Consider the following 24,877-nt stretch of genomic DNA (forward strand, 5'->3'; position numbering starts at 1 on the left):
AAGGGACAGGCATATAACCCTGTGTGTGTGTGTGAGGATACATTGCTCTGTGTTTCACTTGACATGGTTAGTACAGCCAAAATGGGACTGACAATACATAGTGAGATCCACCACTGACCAACTTTTTTTTTAAGCACTAACAGATAAGCAAGCGGCAGTGGGTCGGCTGGCCGATTTCCTCCAACCCAGAGATGTTTTTCTACATACGTGGATGGCTGCATTGCACTTCAATTATATAGTTACACAGTTACGTTTTAAACTCAAGGCAGTCAGTGTCCTGCTTGCTTTGCCATCTGCAAGACAGGGTGTACATTTCATTTGACTGGATCAACCCAAAGCACAGTTAAGGAAGTCCAGAAAAAGGAGAGCCTTTTTTTGGGGGGGGGGGGGGCTTTTAAATATCTGTTCTGTTAAGTCTTTCAACACATTTCATTCACCACCACAACAACAAAGTGGGACTATCTGAACTTGTCTAATAAGAAACTTCTTGTTTTAGTTTGTTTTTGTCTTCCCCGTTGCAAAAAGTTTTGCAGTAAATGAACACAACCCTAATGCTGCTCAGTCTTTCTTCAGGGCCGTGGCGAACACGCCGAAGATAATAGCGACTACAGTGAAGCCTTGTGCGAAGATACGTCCTCTCATCAGGAGCTGGGACTGCCGGGTCTTGCCTTGTTTGAAGGCTCGGAGACCGTACATCAACGCTCCAGCTGTACCGAGACAACCTGGAGAAGAGATGCAGAATACAGATTTTATTAATAAAAAAAAAAAATAGGTTTTCCATAACCACTCTTATAATAATAGATGTGAAAGGAGGTGCATTCAGTAGTTTTCATTTGGTATAAAAGTGCTCCTAATGCTTCTCTGTTTTGTTTTTGAAAAACCTAAAAGGTGTAGGAATCATAGTACTTTAAAAAAAAGAACAGGCACCATGACCGGTGTAAATCTTAAAGACATTTTAGGTCTGATTGTGTGTAACGGGTTTTGTTTTTAAATTGAGATTGTGTATGCAATTCATCCTGTAACCACAGGGGAAATGAACAGCTAGAGAGAGCGAGAGAGAGAGAGAGAGAGAGCATGCCCAATGTGAAGTAGTGTCTGATGTTATATTCACATAAAATGTTGACTCCCTAACTATGTTATACAGACAGTCTGGCCACTGGTCTACCTGTGTCGGTCTAGCACCCAGGGTATGACCCATTGATTGCACTAGTTTATCATTATAATACATGTTTATTATGAAACTCCTTGACAAGGGCATTATGGGCCCTGTAATGTTTCATAATGAGGCTTGGGACACTCGGCTATGATCCAATCAAATGACCTGTTAGTGTATCTTATGGGTTCAACAAGGACACTGTGCATCACACATCTTATAAAAACTGTAGCTGGCTGTATCAAATTAAGTTGATTTGATGATATTCCCTACTGTAGCTTACTAGCAAACTTGTTAGCTAACTAGCTACAAAACAGTTGTCTGTCTTGGTCGTAAAACGCAGAAGGATGACCAAATGACTGTCTAGTCCATGCATAAATAATCTGATTTATTAATAGTATGTATTGAAGCCGATTTAGGTCCAGCTGTGGACAGTGGACACTTTTTCCCCTAGAGTTACTCTTTACCCAACTCACCTATAGGGACGAACGGGTTTTCCTTCGACTTCCTCATAAACTTCTCCTGGAAAGTCTCTTCTCTGGGTCGCGATAGAGGTGTAAATCCGTCTATAACCGGGGGCTTTGATATGTCGAGAATTGGTTGTTGGGTCGTTGTCGCCGACTGTTCAGGGACAAACGGGGTAGCGGAAACTGCCATGTCTGCAGAGTGTGTGTATTCACGAAGCTACAGAGGAAGGGAATGAATGCTTTGGAACAAAGACCTTGAGAATATGAGAGATTACCGAATTAGAGAGCTTCCGTAAATAATCACATGATATCGCGCAAAGAATTCCGTTACTAGATGGGCCACCTTTGATCAAGTGTTGCAAAATGTTGAAAATTTGAAAGCATAGTCAAATATACTGAACAAAAATATAAACGCAACAATTTCAAAGATTTTACTGAGTTACAGTTCATATAAGGAAATCAGTCAATTGAAAGAAATTAATGAGGCCCTAATCTATGGATTTCACATTACTGTGCTGGGGTGCAGCCAAGGGTGGGCCTGGGTGGGCACTGGGGGAGCCAGGCCCAGCCAATCAGAATTCGTTTTTCCCCACAAAAGGGCTTTATTACAGACAGAAATACTTCTCAGCACCCCTCCTCAGATAATCCCGCAGGTGAAGAAGCCGGATGTGGAGGTCCTGGGCTGGTGTGGTTACAGGTGGTCTGCTGTTGTGAGGCAGGTTGGACGTACTGCCAAATTCTCTAAAACGATGTTGGAGGCGGCTTATGGTAGAGAAATTAACATAACATTTTCTGGTAACAGCTCTGGTGGACGTTCCTGCAGTCAGCATGTCAATTGAACACTCCCTCAAAACTTTAGACATCTGTGGTATTGTGTTGTGTGACAAAACTGCGCATTTTAGAGTGGCCTTTTATTGTCCTCAGCACAAGGTGCACCTGTGTAATGATCATGCTGTTTAATCAGTTTATTGATATGCCACACCTGTCAGGTGGATGGATTATCTTGGCAAATGCTCACTAACATGGATGGAAACAAATTTGATGGAAATACGTGTTTTGTGAATATGGAACATTTCTGGGATCTTTTATTTCAGCTCATGAAACATGGGAACAACACTTTACATGTTACTTTCATATTTTTGTTCAGTGTATATATATTGTAACCACACTGTACATCAATTTGATAGGGACATTGACCATGAACAATGTGATACATTGTATCCGATAGATTGTAGTACTCCTAAATGGTAGGTGGCGGTAGAGGTTTGCATTTGGTCACTGATACATCGCCAAAGAGCGTTTACGTATTGGTCAAAAGTGATCTTTTATATTGGCAAGACTGTTGAGTGATCGCTCTAACAATGGAAATACATGTCCTCAAAGATGGAAGACAGGCTGGAGGAGGTGAGATCAGGTGGGAACAGTGTAACCAATGAGAGGGCAGATACACTAAAATGCCATTGAATAATTCAATGGCTGTTTTTGTGCACAAAGTGATGACTAAAGTGTTTTATGAGTAATGGACAATCTGACACCGAGTGCACTCTGGCACTCCAGATTAAATTTACGAACACACCTTTGGTTGGAGTGCATCAAAACCTTGATGCATCATGGGTAAATTGTGACCAACTGACTGATCTACAAATAATATTAAGTAGCTCTTTATGATTTAAGGTGATTTGTAAATTAGTCAGTCTTGTCTTTAAACTCGGCTGCAATGTCGAACGCGCCCCATTATGAAACTTCTATTGATCAAATATAAAGCCTTGTGGAGAAATTATCAATTTATTCTTTAGTTGACCAAATTCGACACTCTCTCGTTAACCTTCATACAAAAAAATCCTCAATTCTTGGTCTTATTTTCCTGGACAGATTTTTGTACAGAGTAACCCTCTCGCTTTGTTTCTTCTTCTCTGTCTTGGTAAGGGATTGGCGAGTAGTGACGGACCGGAAGTTTGACCGAAATTCTTGTCAATTTTACCGAAGATGTTATATAACTAATCCAAGATAGACCAGAGCCTTTCATTTCCAATGGGAGCAAATTAATCTTAATGGGCAGAACAGGCAAGGAGGTGGACTGGGCCAAGCATGAGCTATCGAGATCCTATTGAGCGTTCTAGCATTTCTTTGCATATTTCTGTTAGGGGACGTCCAGTACGAAGCGCGTTTGTTCAATAACTCAATTCGCCCTTGCAGTCCTACTAAACAACGCTATTTATTTATTTTTTACTTTGGGTAAAGGGTAAAGTCTACAAAACGTAGTCCACTCTGTTTGTTACAGATTGTAGTTTCGGAAACAGACAAATCTATTGAGATCAAACGTTTCATTGAGGAGAAAATGTGCATAATGACGGTTAAAATACATCTCGTTAAATTTTCTCCCACTGTAAGTCACTGAGCTTCCTCTCATAACCATATTTGGTAGTGAGAGGAAACGCCAACCGGATGCTTAACATTTATACATCCGGTGAAATGTCTGACTCATTGTTCTATCTGTGTTTTTACTGACTCGGATCTTTTCCACTCGTTTAGTCAAAATAACGATTTTTTTCCCGACTCATTTCATTCGAGTCAGTAAGAGGCCATTTATGCCTGATCCGAAAATGTGGTCGGAGGCACTGGATGGTGTGACACAATTGAGGCCAAATTGAGCTCTGTTCGGCCTCGCCTCTAACATGTTGTAATAATGCAGAGGGGCTCTGTATAGCTCCGCATTGACATTATTGGTTGGCAGTAGATCAGGGCTGTGGAAGAACTATGAATGCTCTGACTTCTGCAGAGGCCATGTCACCATAAATGCTGCACAGTCAATGCAGATAACAGATTTGTCATGCAGCGCTTTTCATGCATAGCGCACTCAGGTCCTCCTAACAGTGAACGATGAACTGAAAACTCGAAAGAGTTAGGATTCTCCGAGCCTCTCGTTCACATCATTCACCATTTTTATTTTATTTAACTAGGCAAGTCAGTTAAGAACAAATTATTATTTTCAATGACGGACCTACCCTGGCTAAACCCTAACGACACTGGGCCAATTGTTCACCGCCCTATGGGACTCCCAATCACAGCCGGTTTGTGATACAGCCTGGAATCGAACCAGGGTCTGTAGTGAGGCTGACGTCTCTAGCATGACGCCGTCATTGTAAATAATAATTTGTTTTTAACTGACATGTCTAGTTTAAATAAAGGTTACACAAATTGAGTTTGTTTATACTGGACCTCCCGCCCCTACCTAACCTCAACCAATCATGTCAATGATGAGCTACACAGAGCTCTCCGCATTATTGCAAAATGTGAGACGCAGCATAGAGCTCAATTTGGCCTCTTCATGCATCTGGAGCCTCTGCAATTGCGCCACACCCTCCATATGAAGCTTCCGACCACATTTTCGGATCAAACATTACGTTTACATTTTTACATTTTAGTCATTTAGCAGACACTCTTATCCAGAGCGACTTACAGTAGTGAATGCATACATTTCATACATTTTTTCCCCCCCCCGTACTGGTCCCCCGTGGGAATCGAACCCACAACCCTGGCGTTGCAAACACCATGCTCTACCAACTGAGCGTAAACATAAATTGGCTTTTAGTTCTCGAGTTTGATGAGCATTGGCTGTGTATGTTTTGTTTCTACAAATCTGTTTCCGTAACATTCAATAATCAATAAATTGCAAGTCATTCTTGCACCCATGATCAATTATCAGTTCTAAACATGTTTTTTTTTTCTTCTCTTATTTACTATGCTCCTTGTCAATTTTCCGCGCATATGACAGACAGAGCAGCGTGTATCCATCCTGCTGTAGGAATCATTACGGGTCACGGGGGGCCAGTACGAAAAAAAAAAAGAAAAAAATAACAAATTACAAAAAATGCATGAAATTAAATGTTTGAAATGTATGCATTCACTACTGTAAGTCGCTCTGGATAAGAGCGTCTGCTAAAATGACTAAAATGTAAATGGGTCACACACACACACACACACTAGCGGGTCAAACGAACAACTAAAACGAATGATTCACTCAGGGAAAACGATTCACGACTCCCGAGTCAGTAAAAAAAAAAAGAGTCGTTCAAAACAAACGAATCGTTGGCGAACTGCACATCACTGTTGGCGAGGTAAGATGGCGGCGCCAGAGGAGCAGGAATTATCTCAGGCGCAGACCGAAAAACTCCTTCAATTTCAGGTAGTCAGCCCTACTTCAGCTTTCAAGTCATTTTTTAAATGTTTATATATGTATATATAACTTCATATTAATGTATATTTAGATATATGAAGGAAATTGTTTCAAATAAAGCACGCTATGGGTGTAAAAACGCTTCTTTTTTTTGACAATATAATTTTGATACCCCCCTAGCGCCACCGCTAACGTTAGCTAACTTGCTACCGTTAACCTTATACCTAATCTAGCAAAACACCCAATTATTTTCTATCCTAAATATTGTCTTGAGTTGCTAGTTCGTTCCCGACAATTTCCCCCAAAAGAAACGCATCAACAAACTTAAATCAGTGCAAGGTGAATAAGAAAGAACATGTTTTTAACTTGGTTATCTCCAACACTTGGTTTACTTACGCCAACTAACTAGCTAAGCTAACGACAGTTGGCTAGCTGGCTAGCTAGCTATCAGTTTGCTTGGTCAGCCAAGCTAACGTTACTTAGCTTTTTTTTTTAGCTAGAAGATGGTTTGAGAGTGAACATGAGAGACAACTGTTATGACACATGACAAGCAATGACTGGTTAATTCCTAGTTAGGCCCCCCTCTCTGTCTCATCCAGACCCAAGATGTGGAAATGGCCTGTAGGAAGTAACGTATTCTAATACATTTGTTGAACCTAACAACTTCACAGCCTCACTGATCAATTGGTGATTTGTCCAATCTCGTGTACAAACACCAGTACTAGATCTGAGAATTCAGATTTTTGCATTTGATTTCAGGACTTGACAGGTTTGGAGTCTATGGACCAATGTCGTCGCACGTTAGAACAACACAATTGGAACATCGAGGTAAGAACTGTCGCCCCCCAAAAATACATGAATGGCTCTTTTTTGATGTGGGCCTTGAAGACTACAAAAGACACAGGTTATAATGCACCCAGTGAATCGAATAGTTTTATCAGAGGTTGCACTGTTATAAATGAACAACGTGCAGTAAATATATATATATATATATATATATATATATATATATATATATATATCGACAAATGTTGCCTTCGATATTCTGCATGAGCTCTGCGACACGGTTCAGTCTTCTTGTGATGTCCAGTGTGAGATCAAATGGATAATGTCGTGTGTGTGTGTTCCCAGGCTGCAGTGCAGGACAGACTGAACGAGCAGGAAGGAGTTCCCAGTGTTTTTAACCCTCCGCCCTCCAGACCGTTACAGGTCAACACGGCAGACCACAGAGTGTATAGCTATATCGTCTCCAGGCCACAACCCAGAGTACGTACGCAGAAATCTGTCTCTCATGTTGTTCTTCTCTTTGCTCTTTGTATGTCACTGGTAAACTGCAGTAAATTGTTCTCGCATCTCAACTTTTTAAGGTAGACTCTGCAATATGACGTTAGCATACACAGTGGGGCAACCTCCTGCTTACAGAATCAACTCCATAACTGAAATCATCCAGCTGACAGCTGTGGTATTCTCATTCAATCTTTCCACTGTTCTGACCATGTTGCATCTGGTCTTTTTTCTTTCTTTTTTTCAGGGATTAATAGGATGGAGTTACTACATGATAATGCTACCTTTCAGATTGACATATTACACACTTCTGGACATATTCAGGTAATACAAAGAAACTGTATTTGGCCATCAGTTCCCCTGATAAACAGCCTTCCCTGTAGCTCAGTTGGTAGAGCATGTTGTGTGCAACACCAGGGTTGTGGGTTCGATTCCCACGGGGGGTCTGCACACAAAAAAAATAAAAATAAAAGTATGAAATGTATGCATTCACTACTGTAAGTTGCTCTGGATAAGAGCGTCTGCTAAAATGACTAAAATAAACATGAGCTGCCTGACGTTTCTGTATAAAGGTGAGTGATTGGTTCTTCCTGCCCAGGTTTGCCCTGCGGTGGGTCAGACCAGATCCTCGTGGACGCGTCACAGACCCTGTGGGTGACGTTGTCTCCTTCGTCCATAGTTTTGAAGAGAAGTACGGTCGATCGCATCCGGTGTTTTACCAGGGAACATATAGCCAGGTATGTTACTCAGGTTCCCCAGTTCAATCTCAATGTGATGTACCTGACCATCCACAACAAGTATATTACAACTCAGAACAACATCCCCCCCCCCACCCCAAAAAAAATAAATAAAAGTTGGCACAACCTACGTTGTATTTTATTGAACAACCGACTAAATAGTTTTAAGAAAGCGGATGTTCCAAAATCCATATAGGTTCTACATGGATTGAATCGATGTGTAACTTGATCGATAGCTGGTAGTGTTATTCAGTGAGCTGTGTGTTTTTTTTTTGTCCCCCCACCCCCTCCGTAGGCATTGAATGATGCCAAACGTGAACTTCGCTACTTGTTAGTTTACCTCCATGGAGAGGACCACCAGGATACAGACCAGTTCTGTCGGTAGGTCCAATAACAAGTGATCATTTTACATGAGGTCAACATATATACACAGCCAACAAAATGCACAATGATACTATAATGCAATACCCAAACTCTGGAAGGCCAGGCACCGCTGTGTACTATTCTCCCTTTTTCCAGGGAGACCTGGCAAGAGTCATTCATTGGTTATCTAGTTATAATTCAGGTTCTGTTGATAACTGGTTTGAATATGTATTCAGTTAATTGGATGGAGGCATACCTTGCGTGTTTACTTATTTGTGGCATGCTTGGGTATTATTCATATACCCTCCACTCTTCATTATTAGTACAAATTATTAGATATTTTCCTTAAAGTATACTCTGTACATCTTTTATATTAATGATGCTTCTGTTTCCATCTTCCTCCAGCTCCACGTTATGTACAGAAGAGGTCCTGACCTTCCTCAACACCAGGATGCTGTTCTGGGCCTGTTCCACCAGCAGGCCTGAGGGATACAGAGGTATACATCGTCTACTCTTGCATGTGTCTTCACTACCTAGATCTCCTAGAGCTGGAGATACATTCCACAAAGAGGAACTGGCTTCATCCTTCACGCGTTGTTGTTGCTGTAAATGAGGACATGTTCTCAGTCAGTTTGATATGGTTAAATAGGGTTAAAGATAAAAGTCAATCTTTTGTGCTGGTACTGTGGATGATTCACATCAGTGTCCTCTTTAAGATATGAGGTGGAATCTCTTTATCGATCACTTTATTTCAGTGTTGTTTTAATCAGTGTTTGGTGTGTTTTCTGTTTTTTCCCCTGTGTGTCTGTACCTCAGTGTCCCAGGCGTTGCGTGAGAACACTTACCCGTTCCTGGCCATGATCATGTTGAAGGACCGTAAGATGACAGTGGTGGGACGTCTGGAGGGGCTCATCCAATCAGAGGACCTCCTCAACCAGCTCAACTTCATCATGGAGGCCAACCAGACCTACCTGATGTCTGAACGCTTGGAACGGTAAGGGACTGACATTAACTGACTGCAGACCTGGGTTTCCCAATACTTTACAATGTATTCCAGTAGTCTCTGTGCCTGTGCAAGCCCAACCCATCTGGCACGCCAGACAAACTCAAACAAAAGTATGGGAATTGTTTTAATGTATTTGAAACCCAGATATGATTATTTTACTATTATGAAAAACACAAATGTGGAGATTGTCTGGTCCTGGAGATGGATGTAGGTTAATTGAACGTGTGTGTGTGTGTGTTCCAGGGAGGAGAGGAACCAGACGCAGGTGTTGCGGGCGCAGCAGGACGAGGCCTACCTGGAGTCGCTGAGAGCCGACCAGGAGAAGGACCGGAGGAAGAAGGAGGAGCAGGAGAAGGTCCAGGCGGAGGAGGAGAAGATCCGGCAGACCGTCCTGGCCGAGGAGAGGAGGAGGAGGGTGAGAACGAGCAGTCTTTTTTTTTTATTTTAATTTTTTTTTAATACTCTCTGTCCTCTCTCGCTCTGCCTACATTAAAACCGTTCCTTATCTTGGTCCTATATATTTTTTATTTTTTTTATAATTAGTTGTTGCCAGTTTGACTGTGGCTAACAAATTCTGTGTTTTTAGACGTTGGAGGAAGAGAAGGAGCTTAAGTCAGAATGTCTTCCCCCCGAACCTCCAGCAGACGACCCTGACAGCGTCAAAATCGTTTTCAAACTGCCCAACGACTCCAGAGTAGAGAGACGGTTCCTCTTCCAGCAGTCTCTGACGGTACGAACACAGCGCTCTGCTCTCGTCTGGCTTGGTGTTTACCACTGGGGGCTTGGCTCCCAATTCTACACAGCAAACTCCTAGTCACTTTCACATGTGTAGTGTCATTTTAACTGCCCTAGTATATACCAATGGAACGTATGGTCTTGACAACGAAAAGTGTACACATCTCACCCATCTCTCCCTCTCTTGTGTTTCCAGGTAATATACGACTTCCTGTTCTCATTGAAGGAGACCCCGGAGAAATTCCAGATAGTTACCAACTTCCCCCGCCGGGTTCTGCCCTGCCTTCCCACGGAGGAGCAGCCCAACCCTCCCAGCCTGAAAGAGGCTGGACTCAGCCGTTCCGAGGTCCTCTTTGTTCAGGACCTCACAGAAGATTGACACCTAGCTAACCTTGTCCTCAACCTCCAACGTGAGGGAAATAAACTGTTCTGTCTTATTCGTTGTTCCTTCTCCAAAATGGCCGTTGTGCACAACAAGGGATCACTGTCTGAAATAACGAAAACTCTTTAACACAAAATAATTTAGCCCTGCTCCATCCCCCGGCCTTCCCACCCAACATGATACCTCCTCCTCTCTCCTCCAGTTAAATTTGGTTATGTTTATAAGGAGAACAATGTGAACTATCCTCCCTGTACATACATTAGATATTTAAAGAACAAGGCTGGGAAAAAGCACTACCTTTTTTTTTTTTTTTTATATATATTCAATCAAAGTTGACTCTCTAATGTAATTGTCTTGAAACGACCAAACAAGCGAGGGTTGAGTTTCCGTACTGCCTGCAGTTTAGAACGATTTACCCAGTTCAACAAGAAGAGGCCACAGCTTTGACATGTGGCTTTACCTATCTATAGTATAACTGTCTGTGGTGATTCATAGAAGCCTATTTCTCCTGTAACATCGGAATGGGCTGGTCATGTTTAAGATGTCATTTTCCAACAACTATAAATTAAACATTTTTAAAATGTTGTGGTGGTTTTTGATTTTGATAATGTTACTGGCTGTCAGTGGTCTGTTCTCATCCACAGCTTTCTTGGTCAGATAAATCTCAGCCTTCCTACCAGCCCACAGAAACTCTGCTAACCTTGAAGCCATGTCAGTTTTAATATATTTGTAGGTACGCTATATATATATTATATATATATATATACACAAAAGTATGTGTACACCCCTTCAAATTGGATTTGCTGACGGGTGTACGAAATCAAGCACACCGTCATGCAATCTCCATTGGCAGTAGAATGGCTTTCCTGAAGAGCTCAATGACTTTCAATGTGGCACTGTAATAGGATGCCACCTTTCCAACAAGTCAGTTTGTATAATTTCTGCCCTGCTAGAGTTGCTCCCCGGTCAACTGTAAGTGCTGTTATTGTGAAGTGGAAACAATGGCTTAGCCATGAAGTGGTAGGACACACAAGCTTACAGAATGGGATTGCCAAGTGCTGTAGCGCGTAAACATTGTCTGTCCTCGGTTGCAACACTCACCGAGTTACAAACTACCTCTGGAAGCCACGTCAGCACAATAATTGTTAGTGGGGGCGTTCGTGAAATGGGTTTCCAAGGCCGAGCAGCCGCGCACACAAGCTTAAGATCACAATGACAAGCATCGGCTGGAGTGGTGTAAAGTTCCCCGCACATTGGACTCTGGCGCAATGGAAACGCGTTCTCTGGAGTGACACTTCACCATCTGGCAGTCCGACAGACAAATCTGGTTTTCGTGGATGCCAGGAGAACGAAACCTGCCCCAATGCATAGTGGCAACTGTAAAGTTTGGTGGAGGAGGAATAATGGTCTGGGGATGTTTTTCATGGTTCGGGCCCCTTAGTTCCAGCGAAGGGAAATCTTAACGCTACAGCATACAATGACATTCTAGATGATTCTGTACTTCCAACTTTGTGGCAACAGTTTGAGGAAGGCCCTTTCCTGTTTCAGCATGACAATGTCCCCATGCACAAAGCGAGGTCCATACAGAAATAGTTTGTTGAGATCAGTGTGGAAGAACTCCTGTATACTTCTGGCCCTTTGGACACTGTTAACTAACCTCCAGACGAGCTTCAATGCCATACAACTCTCCTTCCGAGGCCTCCAACTGCTCTTAAATGCAAGTAAAACTAAATGCATGCTCTTCAACCGATTGCTGCCCGCACCTGCTCACCCGTCCAGCATCACTACTCTGGACAGTTCTATCCTAAAATATGTGGACAACTACAAATACCTAGGTGTCTGGTTAGACTGTAAACTCTCCTTCCAGACTCACATCAAACATCTCCAATCCAAAATTAAATATAGAATCGGCTTCCTATTTCGCAACAAAGCCTCCTTCACTCATGCTGCCAAACATTATCCTGGTAAAACTGACTATCCTGCCGATCCTTGACTTCAGCGATGTCATTCACAAAATAACACTCTGCTCAGCAAATTAGATGCAGTCTATCACAGTGCCATCCGTTTTGTCACCAAAGCCCCATATACTACCCCCCACTGCGACCTGTACTCTCTCGTTGGTTGGCCCTCACTTCATAATCATCGCCAAACCCACTGGCTCCAGGTCATCTATAAGTCTCTGCTAGGTAAAGCCCCACCTTATCTCAGCTCACTGGTCACCATAGCAACACCCACCCGTAGCACGCGCTCCAGCAGGTATATCTCACTGGTCACCCCCAAAGCCAATTCCTCCTTTGACCACCTTTCATTCCATTTCTCTGCTGCCAATGACTGGAACGAATTGCAATAATCTCTGAAGCTGGAGTCTTTTATCTCCCTCTCAAAATTTAAGTATCAGCTATCAGAGCAGCTTACCGATCACTGTACCTGTACACAGCCAATCTGTAAATAGCCCATCCAACTACCTCATCCCCATATTATTACTTACCCTCTTGCTCTTTTGCACCCCAGTATCTCTACTTGCACATCATCATCTGCACATCTATCACTCCAGTGTCAATACTAAATTGTAATTATTTTCACCTCTAGGGCCTATTTATTGCCTACCTCCCTACATTTGCACACACTGTAAATAGATTTGTCTATTTTTCTTTTCTATTGTGTTATTGACTGTATGTTTGTTTATTCCATGTGTAACTCTGTGTTGTTTGTGTCTCACTGCTTTGCTTTATCTTGGCCAGGTCACAGTTGTAAATGAGAACTTGTTCTCAACTGGCCTACCTGGTTAAATAAAGGTGAATTATTTTTTTTTTTTTTTAAAGAACTTGACTGGCCTGCACAGAGCCCTGACCTCAACCCCATCTAACACCTTTGGGAATGAAGACTTTGGAAAACCGACTGTGAGCCAGGCCTAATCGGCCAACATCAGTGTCCGACCTCACTAATGCTCTTGTGGATGAATGGAAGCAAGTCCCCCGCAGCAATGTTCCAACATCTAGTGGAAAGCCTTCCCAGAAGAGCGGAGGCTGTTATAGCAGCAATGTTCCAACATCTAGTGGAAAGCCTTCCCAGAAGAGTGGAGGCTGTTATAGCAGCAATGTTCCAACATCTAGTGGAAAGCCTTCCCTGAAGAGTGGAGGCTGTTATAGCAGCAATGTTCCAACATCTAGTGGAAAGCCTTCCCTGAAGAGTGGAGGCTGTTATAGCAGCAATGTTCCAACATCTAGTGGAAAGCCTTCCCAGAAGAGTGGAGGCTGTTATAGCAGCAATGTTCCAACATCTAGTGGAAAGCCTTCCCTGAAGAGCAGAGGCTGTTATAGCAGCAATGTTCCAACATCTAGTGGAAAGCCTTCCCTGAAGAGTGGAGGCTGTTATAGCAGGAAAGGGAGGGGGACCAACGCCATATTAACGCCCATGATTTTGAAATTAGATGTTGGAAAAGCAGGTGACCACATACTGTTGTCATGTAGTGTATGTAGGAAACAAACGTATTACACTAACCTCTTAGTAAATGTCTCATAGAATAATAGTTGGCTGTGAAGAAAGTTTATTTTTAACTTTTGCCATGCTATGTTCATCCTGATCTCACAAGATCACATTCCTTTTCTTGGCACAGTATGAGAGCCTAGGGCTCCGGTCAAAAGTAGTGCACTATATAGGGAATAGGGTGCCATAGGGCTCTGGTCAAAAGTAGTGCACTATATAGGGAATAGGGTTCCATAGGGCTCCGGTCAAAAGTAGTGCACTATATAGGGAACAGGGTTCCATAGGGCTCCGGTCAAAAGTAGTGCACTATATAGGGAACAGGGTTCCATACTAGCATTCATGACAACTTTCTGTGAACTCTAATGGTGAATTACAGTGAAAACAGGCAAAGGGGCAGTTGTAATATTGGTATACATCATACATTTATTAGTGAACAACACTCTCAAATCAGCCACGATAAAAATAAAAAATAAATGATTGCACGACTCGGTAAAGCAAAACTAGCAACTTTCAGTTTAAAAAAGTACAAATCTGAAAAATGTCAATCAGTACAGCTGTATATATAATACACTATAACTAGTTAAATGCTACAAACAATGTGATTCCAATGGAATGAAAACATAGCATTAAGAACCATTTTCCTAATATATATATATATAATATATTAGATATTATTATTATTATTTTTTTTAAATCCAAACATGGCAAAATTGAGGTAACTGTAAATGTGCAAGTACCAAAGCAAACATCTGGTTTCTAACACCGAACATGCCCCTGGCCCTGGCCTGTTGTTGGGTGGAGCCCCCTAGAAGCTGGAGGGAGCAGTAGAATCAGTAAACAGACCATTATTCCCACCACAGCAACAGATCATTGGAAAACAGTGGAAATCTACGGCGTAACCACGAAATCAAATCCTAAATAAAATTATTTTAGCTGCTTATTATTGGAACACCATTTTATTATTCTATTTGTTTTCCTTTGCGCCACACAAGCTGTGAGATTATTAATTAAATTGGATCACAGAAAGACTACAAGATTCTATTTTCATTTGTCCTTTATGTTTTGATTTTAAAATGACTTCAGCCTTTACAATATGGTCATTAAAACCTGCCAAATAGATGTTTCAATAAGTAAATAAAAGCTATCTAGATGTCAAATCTACATTGAGAATAAAGTAGGAGGTTATTAGTTTGACTAAAATGTATATTTTTTTTGTTTTTTTTTTAAATGTCCTTTAACTGTGTTGAATGTAACTGACCATTTTAAGGCTATTAGCATAGCAACATGCTCAAAGGATCCATCCGATCAGATCCTCATGTCAAACAGCATCACACCTAAAGCAGATCAGAATGGTTTTTTAACTATGGCTTTCAGTTAATTAGGTTCTAGACATGTTTATTATCTGAGGCGATAACAACATAGCAGACATATTATAACCAAACTTTAACTTTAAAATCCTGGATTTCTCCCCAGTTCCAAGTCCAGGCAACTTTTAATTTTAATAAAGCGCAAAATAAAATCTTGTAGTGATTCAGTTCTGTTACAAACGTGTGCAGTACAATGCATGGCAGTTATCAGCTGAGCATTAACGAAACTCCACCATCTGAACAACGGAACCTGAAGCCAACTAGAGCTAGATAAAAACCAGTTGGGACTTGGGACCTGGTCGGACATGCATATTGTGCACTGTTAAATAGTCCACCGTCCCCCCATGTCTAGATATCTTTCACTGAAAATACACACTTGGTTTTATTTTTTATTCACTTTTTTTTTTAAATCATGCAAACACCTTTAGAGTTGTTTCGGAAGTGTATTTTTTTTTTTTAGGTAGGATAGTGTGCATCAATGGCACGTTTTTAAAATTGGATCCTAACCGTTATGTAACTATACATGTCTGTGGGTGGTGTGGTTGTTCAAGAAGACAAACTAAATGTATGATTACATGATGCAATATCCACCTACTCTGGCAAAAAAAAATATATATTTTATAATTCAACAATTATTATTATTATTATTATTACTACTTGTATTTGAATAGATTACATTAAAAATATGCATGGGCTGAGGAAAACAACCAAGAAAAATTGAAATCCACCACCAAACCTTTCATGGTATCTGTCCCATTAAAACAGACAGTTTTCCTTATTCTTATATACTGAGAAGCCCTGAGGGATTTTTTTTTACTTCTTTTTAATATGCCAGTGAACAGATATGTACACAGATTAACTCTCAAAGCTGTGGGTTTTTACTTTAAACTCATCCAGATGGCTTTTTTTCTCTCTTCTTCTTCTTCAAAAGGTGGTAACACACACACACGTCACAAAGAGACTCACATTCGCTATAGAAAAAACATGGCACGGTCCCTTTACACAAGAAAGCAAAATGTCCATCCTAAAAGTTACATCTGCCCACCAGTGCTTATTGGTGTAGTTGGGAATAGAAAGGAGTCCCCCTACTCACACAACACTTACAAAAAACACCCGAAGTAACATTTTATAGATTTTTCTTTTTTTTACTCCAACAACATTCCTTTTTGGAAATCTGAACAAAGATGAGGACAGTCCCAAATGGAACCCTATTACTATATATATATATATATATATATAGTGCACTAGTCTCTATGGGCCCTGGTCAAAAGTAGTGCACTACATAGGGTACCATTTGGGACACAAATCCTATAGATGTCCAACAGTATCACTCTACCAAACACCACTCCTCCCTTCGCGCTCCATCTTTGTCTCCAACCCCTTCCTGTTCTGATCATCACTGTGAAAAGTACAGTCAGCTCAGCTGGGACCAGAGCGTCTGTCTTGTCAGGTCACTAGAGATGTTTACAACAGGGAGTTAAAAACATTCTTTTGTCTTCAAAACAAGACGATTATCGAGAAGCTTTTCACACTGAAGCTATGCAGCGTACAACATGAATCTTTTACAACACCCATTAGTTAGCACGGCCTAACAACAAGACCTGACCAAGTTAAGTTGCCTTTTGGAACAGAACACATACCATTCAACCACACGCTTCCATGTTAGTGCTCTGACCTTGTCCTTTTAACACGTTGTCTCTAAGATAGCTAAAACCAATAAATAATACCATTTAAAAACTATACTCTTAAAAACAAGTGGAAATGACAAAGGGATTTTTTTTTTCTTTTTAAAGATTAGTAAGTAATAATATTTTTGTGCTTATCAAGGTCTTGAGAAGGCATATCTGAAATCTTGAAAGAGTATATATATATATATATATATTATATATATATGTAATATTGAATATTTGGCTCACAAACAAAGAGATAAAAGCCTGATTCTTCCAAAAACAGGAAGAAAAATGTCCACGTTAAACCCATCACTCATTGCACATACTGCTTTATGTATCAACCTCCAAAGCAGCAGTCAGTCAGTGTGGGTGATGCTGGGGTAGTGAAGGCCCCCTCCTGTCCCCCTCATCGATGCAGAGGTGCAGCAGAACCCCCCCACCCACCCACCCCTCTCTCTCTGGGTGAGCCAGCATTCCTTGTTTTTGTTTGCTTGTTTTTTGATTGTTATTATTTTTTTTTTTCATTTAAAATGTTGTGGCGATACTTGGTTAAAATATTGCTAGTTTTAAATCAACAGTCTATGCAAATCCTTCAGTGTTGCCCAGAATCTAGCAGACTCTCTCTCTCTCTCTCACACACAGGTTTTCCCAGAGGACCAACGTTGGCGAGGAGGATGGATGTGGTCATTGTGCAGAAAGAGCAGATGACTTCAAAGAGAGGCAGTGCTTTTTTTCCCCCCTCCTCTCCTCTCCTCTCCTCTCTCTGGGGGCCAATCTGAGGATCCTTCCTTTTCACCAGAACAACAAAGTAAACTCCACAGCATAATCTCTCCTCTTCCTCCACCCATCCATCCATCCATCCATCCATCCCTCAGTCCAGTCAGTTGTGTATCACAGTGTGGAACAACAGGGCGTGGAGGAGCGGATATGTCCCCAACAGGTCGTGATGGACCATCATTCTCAGTGCCAGATGTGTCCATAACCTCAGGCTAATTTTAACCACAGCAAGTCACACTTTCACAATTAGCAGATTGAAAAAAACAACAAACAAAAACAGGGAACAAACTATTGAAATCATCAATACATTATTGCAAAACATACATTATTGACAGGACACTTTTTGCCCATCAGTCACCTACACAAACATGCATCTATGACGGTCAGTCAGCCAGGCTTCTCCTCCAAGCCAGTGGAATGGTCTAGTCTCCCTACAGTACTATGACGGTCAGTCAGCCAGGCTTCTCCTCCAAGCCAGTGGAATGGTCTAGTCTCCCTACAGTACTATGACGGTCAGTCAGCCAGGCTTCTCCTCCAAGCCAGTGGAATGGTCTAGTCTCCCTACAGTACTATGACGGTCAGTCAGCCAGGCTTCTCCTCCAAGCCAGTGGAATGGTCTAGTCTCCCTACAGTACTATGACGGTCAGTCAGCCAGGCTTCTCCTCCAAGCCAGTGGAATGGTCTAGTCTCCCTACAGTACTATGACGGTCAGTCAGCCAGGCTTCTCCTCCAAGCCAGTGGAATGGTCTAGTCTCCCTACAGTACTATGACGGTCAGTCAGCCAGGCTTCTCCTCCAAGCCAGTGGAATGGTCTAGTCTCCCTACAGTTTTAACCGCGTTCCTATTATTGGCTTGCTGATTGAACAACGTGTGACGCCCCTCTCTCCGCTCCACCAGGTCCTCCCCCCCCCCCCCCCCCCCATGCAGGAAACTCCCAACTCACCTCTGTCACAAAGAACTAACCAAAACCACAAGATAACAAAAAAATAAATGAACAAAAAAAAAAACTTGTAAACGTAAAAGCCCTACGACGATAACAACATATGGTAGGTCACATCTTTGGAATCTGCAACACTGGGGCAAGGCAGAGGAGCAGATCGAGGAGGTGGATGAATGGGCTATCCCAGGCAGACTGACAGGCAGACTGACAGGCAGACTGACAGGCAGACTGACTGACAGGACAACTCTGTGGCTATGTGTTGGTAGCAGGCAGTAAGCCTTTTCATCAGATGCAGCAGTAGAAGCACAGCAGAGGTACAACCGAGGGAAGGGCTTCAAACATACAATCTTAGATTGCTTATTGTTGTTGAGGTGGGGCAGGAGTAGTTGTGTTGGGGGGAGGGGGGCAGGACACAGGCAGGGTAGGTGGCAGGAGTAGTGGTGGAGGGGACGCAGGCAGGCTAGGTAGGTGGCAGGAGTCCCCAGGCAGGCTGAGGCCGAGGCAGGCGCTAAGACAGACTCTGTGGGTTTAGTTTTGTGCTGCTTTCCAATCAAAGATCCCCAAAAGCCTGGGTATCACTCACTCCACCTCGCGGTGCACCTCTGACGCGTTCGCCCGGCAGATTGGACAAGTGCGATTGGTCTAGAAGGAAGACAAAAAAATAGAAGAAGAAAAGGGTGTTAACCTGTCCATCGCACTCTGGTCAAAAGTAGTGCACTATATAGGGAATAGGGTGCCAGCCTGGTCAAAAGTAGTGTACTATATAGGGAATAGGGTGCCAGCCTGGTCAAAAGTAGTGTACTATATAGGGAATAGGGTGCCAGCCTGGTCAAAAGTAGTGCACTATATAGGGAATAGGGTGCCAGCCTGGTCAAAAGTAGTGCACTATATAGGGAATAGGGTGCCAGCCTGGTCAACAGTAGTGTACTATATAGGGAATAGGGTGCCAGCCTGGTCAACAGTAGTGTACTATATAGGGAATAGGGTGCCAGCCTGGTCAAAAGTAGTGTACTATATAGGGAATAGGGTGCCAGCCTGGTCAAAAGTAGTGTACTATATAGGGAATAGGGTGCCAGCCTGGTCAAAAGTAGTGTACTATATAGGGAATAGGGTGCCAGCCTGGTCAACAGTAGTGTACTATATAGGGAATAGGGTGCCAGCCTGGTCAAAAGTAGTGTACTATATAGGGAATAGGGTGCCAGCCTGGTCAAAAGTAGTGTACTATATAGGGAATAGGGTGCCAGCCTGGTCAAAAGTAGTGTACTATATAGGGAATAGGGTGCCAGCCTGGTCAAAAGTAGTGTACTATATAGGGAATAGGGTGCCAGCCTGGTCAAAAGTAGTGTACTATATAGGGAATAGGGTGCCAGCCTGGTCAAAAGTAGTGTACTATATAGGGAATAGGGTGCCAGCCTGGTCAAAAGTAGTGTACTATATAGGGAATAGGGTGCCAGCCTGGTCAAAAGTAGTGTACTATATAGGGAATAGGGTGCCAGCCTGGTCAAAAGTAGTGTACTATATAGGGAATAGGGTGCCAGCCTGGTCAAAAGTAGTGTACTATATAGGGAATAGGGTGCCAGCCTGGTCAAAAGTAGTGTACTATATAGGGAATAGGGTGCCAGCCTGGTCAAAAGTAGTGTACTATATAGGGAATAGGGTGCCAGCCTGGTCAAAAGTAGTGCACTATATAGGGAATAGGGTGCCAGCCTGGTCAAAAGTAGTGCACTATATAGGGAATAGGGTGCCAGCCTGGTCAAAAGTAGTGCACTATATAGGGAATAGGGTGCCAGCCTGGTCAAAAGTAGTGTACTATATAGGGAATAGGGTGCCAGCCTGGTCAAAAGTAGTGTACTATATAGGGAATAGGGTGCCAGCCTGGTCAAAAGTAGTGTACTATATAGGGAATAGGGTGCCAGCCTGGTCAAAAGTAGTGTACTATATAGGGAATAGGGTGCCAGCCTGGTCAAAAGTAGTGTACTATATAGGGAATAGGGTGCCAGCCTGGTCAAAAGTAGTGTACTATATAGGGAATAGGGTGCCAGCCTGGTCAAAAGTAGTGTACTATATAGGGAATAGGGTGCCAGCCTGGTCAAAAGTAGTGTACTATATAGGGAATAGGGTGCCAGCCTGGTCAAAAGTAGTGTACTATATAGGGAATAGGGTGCCAGCCTGGTCAAAAGTAGTGAACTATATAGGGAATAGGGTGCCAGCCTGGTCAAAAGTAGTGTACTATATAGGGAATAGGGTGCCAGCCTGGTCAAAAGTAGTGTACTATATAGGGAATAGGGTGCCAGCCTGGTCAAAAGTAGTGTACTATATAGGGAATAGGGTGCCAGCCTGGTCAAAAGTAGTGCACTATATAGGGAATAGGGTGCCAGCCTGGTCAAAAGTAGTGTACTATATAGGGAATAGGGTGCCAGCCTGGTCAAAAGTAGTGTACTATATAGGGAATAGGGTGCCAGCCTGGTCAAAAGTAGTGTACTATATAGGGAATAGGGTGCCAGCCTGGTCAAAAGTAGTGCACTATATAGGGAATAGGGTGCCAGCCTGGTCAAAAGTAGTGTACTATATAGGGAATAGGGTGCCAGCCTGGTCAAAAGTAGTGTACTATATAGGGAATAGGGTGCCAGCCTGGTCAAAAGTAGTGTACTATATAGGGAATAGGGTGCCAGCCTGGTCAAAAGTAGTGCACTATATAGGGAATAGGGTGCCAGCCTGGTCAAAAGTAGTGCACTATATAGGGAATAGGGTGCCAGCCTGGTCAAAAGTAGTGCACTATATAGGGAATAGGGTGCCAGCCTGGTCAAAAGTAGTGTACTATATAGGGAATAGGGTGCCAGCCTGGTCAAAAGTAGTGTACTATATAGGGAATAGGGTGCCAGCCTGGTCAAAAGTAGTGTACTATATAGGGAATAGGGTGCCAGCCTGGTCAAAAGTAGTGCACTATATAGGGAATAGGGTGCCAGCCTGGTCAAAAGTAGTGTACTATATAGGGAATAGGGAGCCAGCCTGGTCAAAAGTAGTGTACTATATAGGGAATAGGGTGCCAGCCTGGTCAAAAGTAGTGTACTATATAGGGAATAGGGTGCCAGCCTGGTCAAAAGTAGTGTACTATATAGGGAATAGGGTGCCAGCCTGGTCAAAAGTAGTGTACTATATAGGGAATAGGGTGCCAGCCTGGTCAACAGTAGTGTACTATATAGGGAATAGGGTGCCAGCCTGGTCAAAAGTAGTGTACTATATAGGGAATAGGGTGCCAGCCTGGTCAAAAGTAGTGTACTATATAGGGAATAGGGTGCCAGCCTGGTCAAAAGTAGTGTACTATATAGGGAATAGGGTGCCAGCCTGGTCAAAAGTAGTGCACTATATAGGGAATAGGGTGCCAGCCTGGTCAAAAGTAGTGTACTATATAGGGAATAGGGTGCCAGCCTGGTCAAAAGTAGTGTACTATATAGGGAATAGGGTGCCAGCCTGGTCAAAAGTAGTGTACTATATAGGGAATAGGGTGCCAGCCTGGTCAAAAGTAGTGTACTATATAGGGAATAGGGTGCCAGCCTGGTCAAAAGTAGTGTACTATATAGGGAATAGGGTGCCAGCCTGGTCAAAAGTAGTGTACTATATAGGGAATAGGGTGCCAGCCTGGTCAAAAGTAGTGTACTATATAGGGAATAGGGTGCCAGCCTGGTCAAAAGTAGTGTACTATATAGGGAATAGGGTGCCAGCCTGGTCAAAAGTAGTGCACTATATAGGGAATAGGGTGCCAGCCTGGTCAAAAGTAGTGTACTATATAGGGAATAGGGTGCCAGCCTGGTCAAAAGTAGTGTACTATATAGGGAATAGGGTGCCAGCCTGGTCAAAAGTAGTGTACTATATAGGGAATAGGGTGCCAGCCTGGTCAAAAGTAGTGTACTATATAGGGAATAGGGTGCCAGCCTGGTCAAAAGTAGTGTACTATATAGGGAATAGGGTGCCAGCCTGGTCAAAAGTAGTGTACTATATAGGGAATAGGGTGCCAGCCTGGTCAAAAGTAGTGTACTATATAGGGAATAGGGTGCCAGCCTGGTCAAAAGTAGTGTACTATATAGGGAATAGGGTGCCAGCCTGGTCAAAAGTAGTGTACTATATAGGGAATAGGGTGCCAGCCTGGTCAAAAGTAGTGTACTATATAGGGAATAGGGTGCCAGCCTGGTCAAAAGTAGTGTACTATATAGGGAATAGGGTGCCAGCCTGGTCAAAAGTAGTGTACTATATAGGGAATAGGGTGCCAGCCTGGTCAAAAGTAGTGTACTATATAGGGAATAGGGTGCCAGCCTGGTCAAAAGTAGTGTACTATATAGGGAATAGGGTGCCAGCCTGGTCAAAAGTAGTGTACTATATAGGGAATAGGGTGCCAGCCTGGTCAAAAGTAGTGTACTATATAGGGAATAGGGTGCCAGCCTGGTCAAAAGTAGTGTACTATATAGGGAATAGGGTGCCAGCCTGGTCAAAAGTAGTGTACTATATAGGGAATAGGGTGCCAGCCTGGTCAAAAGTAGTGTACTATATAGGGAATAGGGTGCCAGCCTGGTCAAAAGTAGTGTACTATATAGGGAATAGGGTGCCAGCCTGGTCAAAAGTAGTGTACTATATAGGGAATAGGGTGCCAGCCTGGTCAAAAGTAGTGTACTATATAGGGAATAGGGTGCCAGCCTGGTCAAAAGTAGTGTACTATATAGGGAATAGGGTGCCAGCCTGGTCAAAAGTAGTGTACTATATAGGGAATAGGGTGCCAGCCTGGTCAAAAGTAGTGTACTATATAGGGAATAGGGTGCCAGCCTGGTCAAAAGTAGTGTACTATATAGGGAATAGGGTGCCAGCCTGGTCAAAAGTAGTGTACTATATAGGGAATAGGGTGCCAGCCTGGTCAAAAGTAGTGTACTATATAGGGAATAGGGTGCCAGCCTGGTCAAAAGTAGTGTACTATATAGGGAATAGGGTGCCAGCCTGGTCAAAAGTAGTGTACTATATAGGGAATAGGGTGCCAGCCTGGTCAAAAGTAGTGTACTATATAGGGAATAGGGTGCCAGCCTGGTCAAAAGTAGTGCACTATATAGGGAATAGGGTGCCAGCCTGGTCAAAAGTAGTGCACTATATAGGGAATAGGGTGCCAGCCTGGTCAAAAGTAGTGTACTATATAGGGAATAGGGTGCCAGCCTGGTCAAAAGTAGTGTACTATATAGGGAATAGGGTGCCAGCCTGGTCAAAAGTAGTGTACTATATAGGGAATAGGGTGCCAGCCTGGTCAAAAGTAGTGTACTATATAGGGAATAGGGTGCCAGCCTGGTCAAAAGTAGTGTACTATATAGGGAATAGGGTGCCAGCCTGGTCAAAAGTAGTGTACTATATAGGGAATAGGGTGCCAGCCTGGTCAAAAGTAGTGTACTATATAGGGAATAGGGTGCCAGCCTGGTCAAAAGTAGTGTACTATATAGGGAATAGGGTGCCAGCCTGGTCAAAAGTAGTGTACTATATAGGGAATAGGGTGCCAGCCTGGTCAAAAGTAGTGTACTATATAGGGAATAGGGTGCCAGCCTGGTCAAAAGTAGTGTACTATATAGGGAATAGGGTGCCAGCCTGGTCAAAAGTAGTGTACTATATAGGGAATAGGGTGCCAGCCTGGTCAAAAGTAGTGTACTATATAGGGAATAGGGTGCCAGCCTGGTCAAAAGTAGTGTACTATATAGGGAATAGGGTGCCAGCCTGGTCAAAAGTAGTGTACTATATAGGGAATAGGGTGCCAGCCTGGTCAAAAGTAGTGTACTATATAGGGAATAGGGTGCCAGCCTGGTCAAAAGTAGTGTACTATATAGGGAATAGGGTGCCAGCCTGGTCAAAAGTAGTGTACTATATAGGGAATAGGGTGCCAGCCTGGTCAAAAGTAGTGTACTATATAGGGAATAGGGTGCCAGCCTGGTCAAAAGTAGTGTACTATATAGGGAATAGGGTGCCAGCCTGGTCAAAAGTAGTGTACTATATAGGGAATAGGGTGCCAGCCTGGTCAAAAGTAGTGTACTATATAGGGAATAGGGTGCCAGCCTGGTCAAAAGTAGTGTACTATATAGGGAATAGGGTGCCAGCCTGGTCAAAAGTAGTGTACTATATAGGGAATAGGGTGCCAGCCTGGTCAAAAGTAGTGTACTATATAGGGAATAGGGTGCCAGCCTGGTCAAAAGTAGTGTACTATATAGGGAATAGGGTGCCAGCCTGGTCAAAAGTAGTGTACTATATAGGGAATAGGGTGCCAGCCTGGTCAAAAGTAGTGTACTATATAGGGAATAGGGTGCCAGCCTGGTC

General features: G+C 42.9%; 3 protein-coding genes across 3 annotated transcripts in view; 1 reads left to right on the forward strand and 2 right to left on the reverse strand.

The window, feature by feature from the left end:
• Positions 1-434: 434 nt before the first annotated feature.
• Positions 435-1,854, reverse strand: higd2a (HIG1 hypoxia inducible domain family, member 2A). Its single transcript, NM_001141315.2, is given in 2 exon segments — positions 435-722; positions 1,630-1,854. Coding segments are annotated over 2 exon segments (345 nt in total). The 5' UTR covers positions 1,811-1,854; the 3' UTR covers positions 435-558.
• Positions 1,855-5,689: 3,835 nt separating this feature from the next.
• On the forward strand, positions 5,690-10,889 carry faf2 (Fas associated factor family member 2). The gene is made up of 11 exons (XM_014198507.3): positions 5,690-5,806; positions 6,557-6,625; positions 6,929-7,063; positions 7,329-7,405; positions 7,680-7,818; positions 8,114-8,199; positions 8,587-8,678; positions 8,998-9,175; positions 9,431-9,602; positions 9,774-9,917; positions 10,119-10,889. Exons 1-11 carry the CDS (start codon positions 5,744-5,746, stop codon positions 10,299-10,301), a joined length of 1,338 nt encoding a protein of 445 aa, XP_014053982.3. The 5' UTR covers positions 5,690-5,743; the 3' UTR covers positions 10,302-10,889.
• A 3,295-nt stretch (positions 10,890-14,184) lies between these two features.
• The window catches only part of LOC106604111 (RING finger protein 44), a 56,265-nt gene continuing 45,572 nt past the window's right edge, over positions 14,185-24,877 (reverse strand). The window contains exon 11 of the mRNA XM_014198512.3: positions 14,185-19,186. Within this exon, the coding sequence (XP_014053987.1) occupies positions 19,124-19,186 (63 nt within the window). The 3' untranslated portion in view covers positions 14,185-19,123. The remainder of the gene's footprint in view (positions 19,187-24,877) is intronic.

This window comes from Salmo salar, chromosome 05 (assembly GCF_965601325.2).
Source record: "Salmo salar chromosome 05, fSalSal1, whole genome shotgun sequence".
Lineage (NCBI taxonomy): Eukaryota > Metazoa > Chordata > Actinopteri > Salmoniformes > Salmonidae > Salmo > Salmo salar.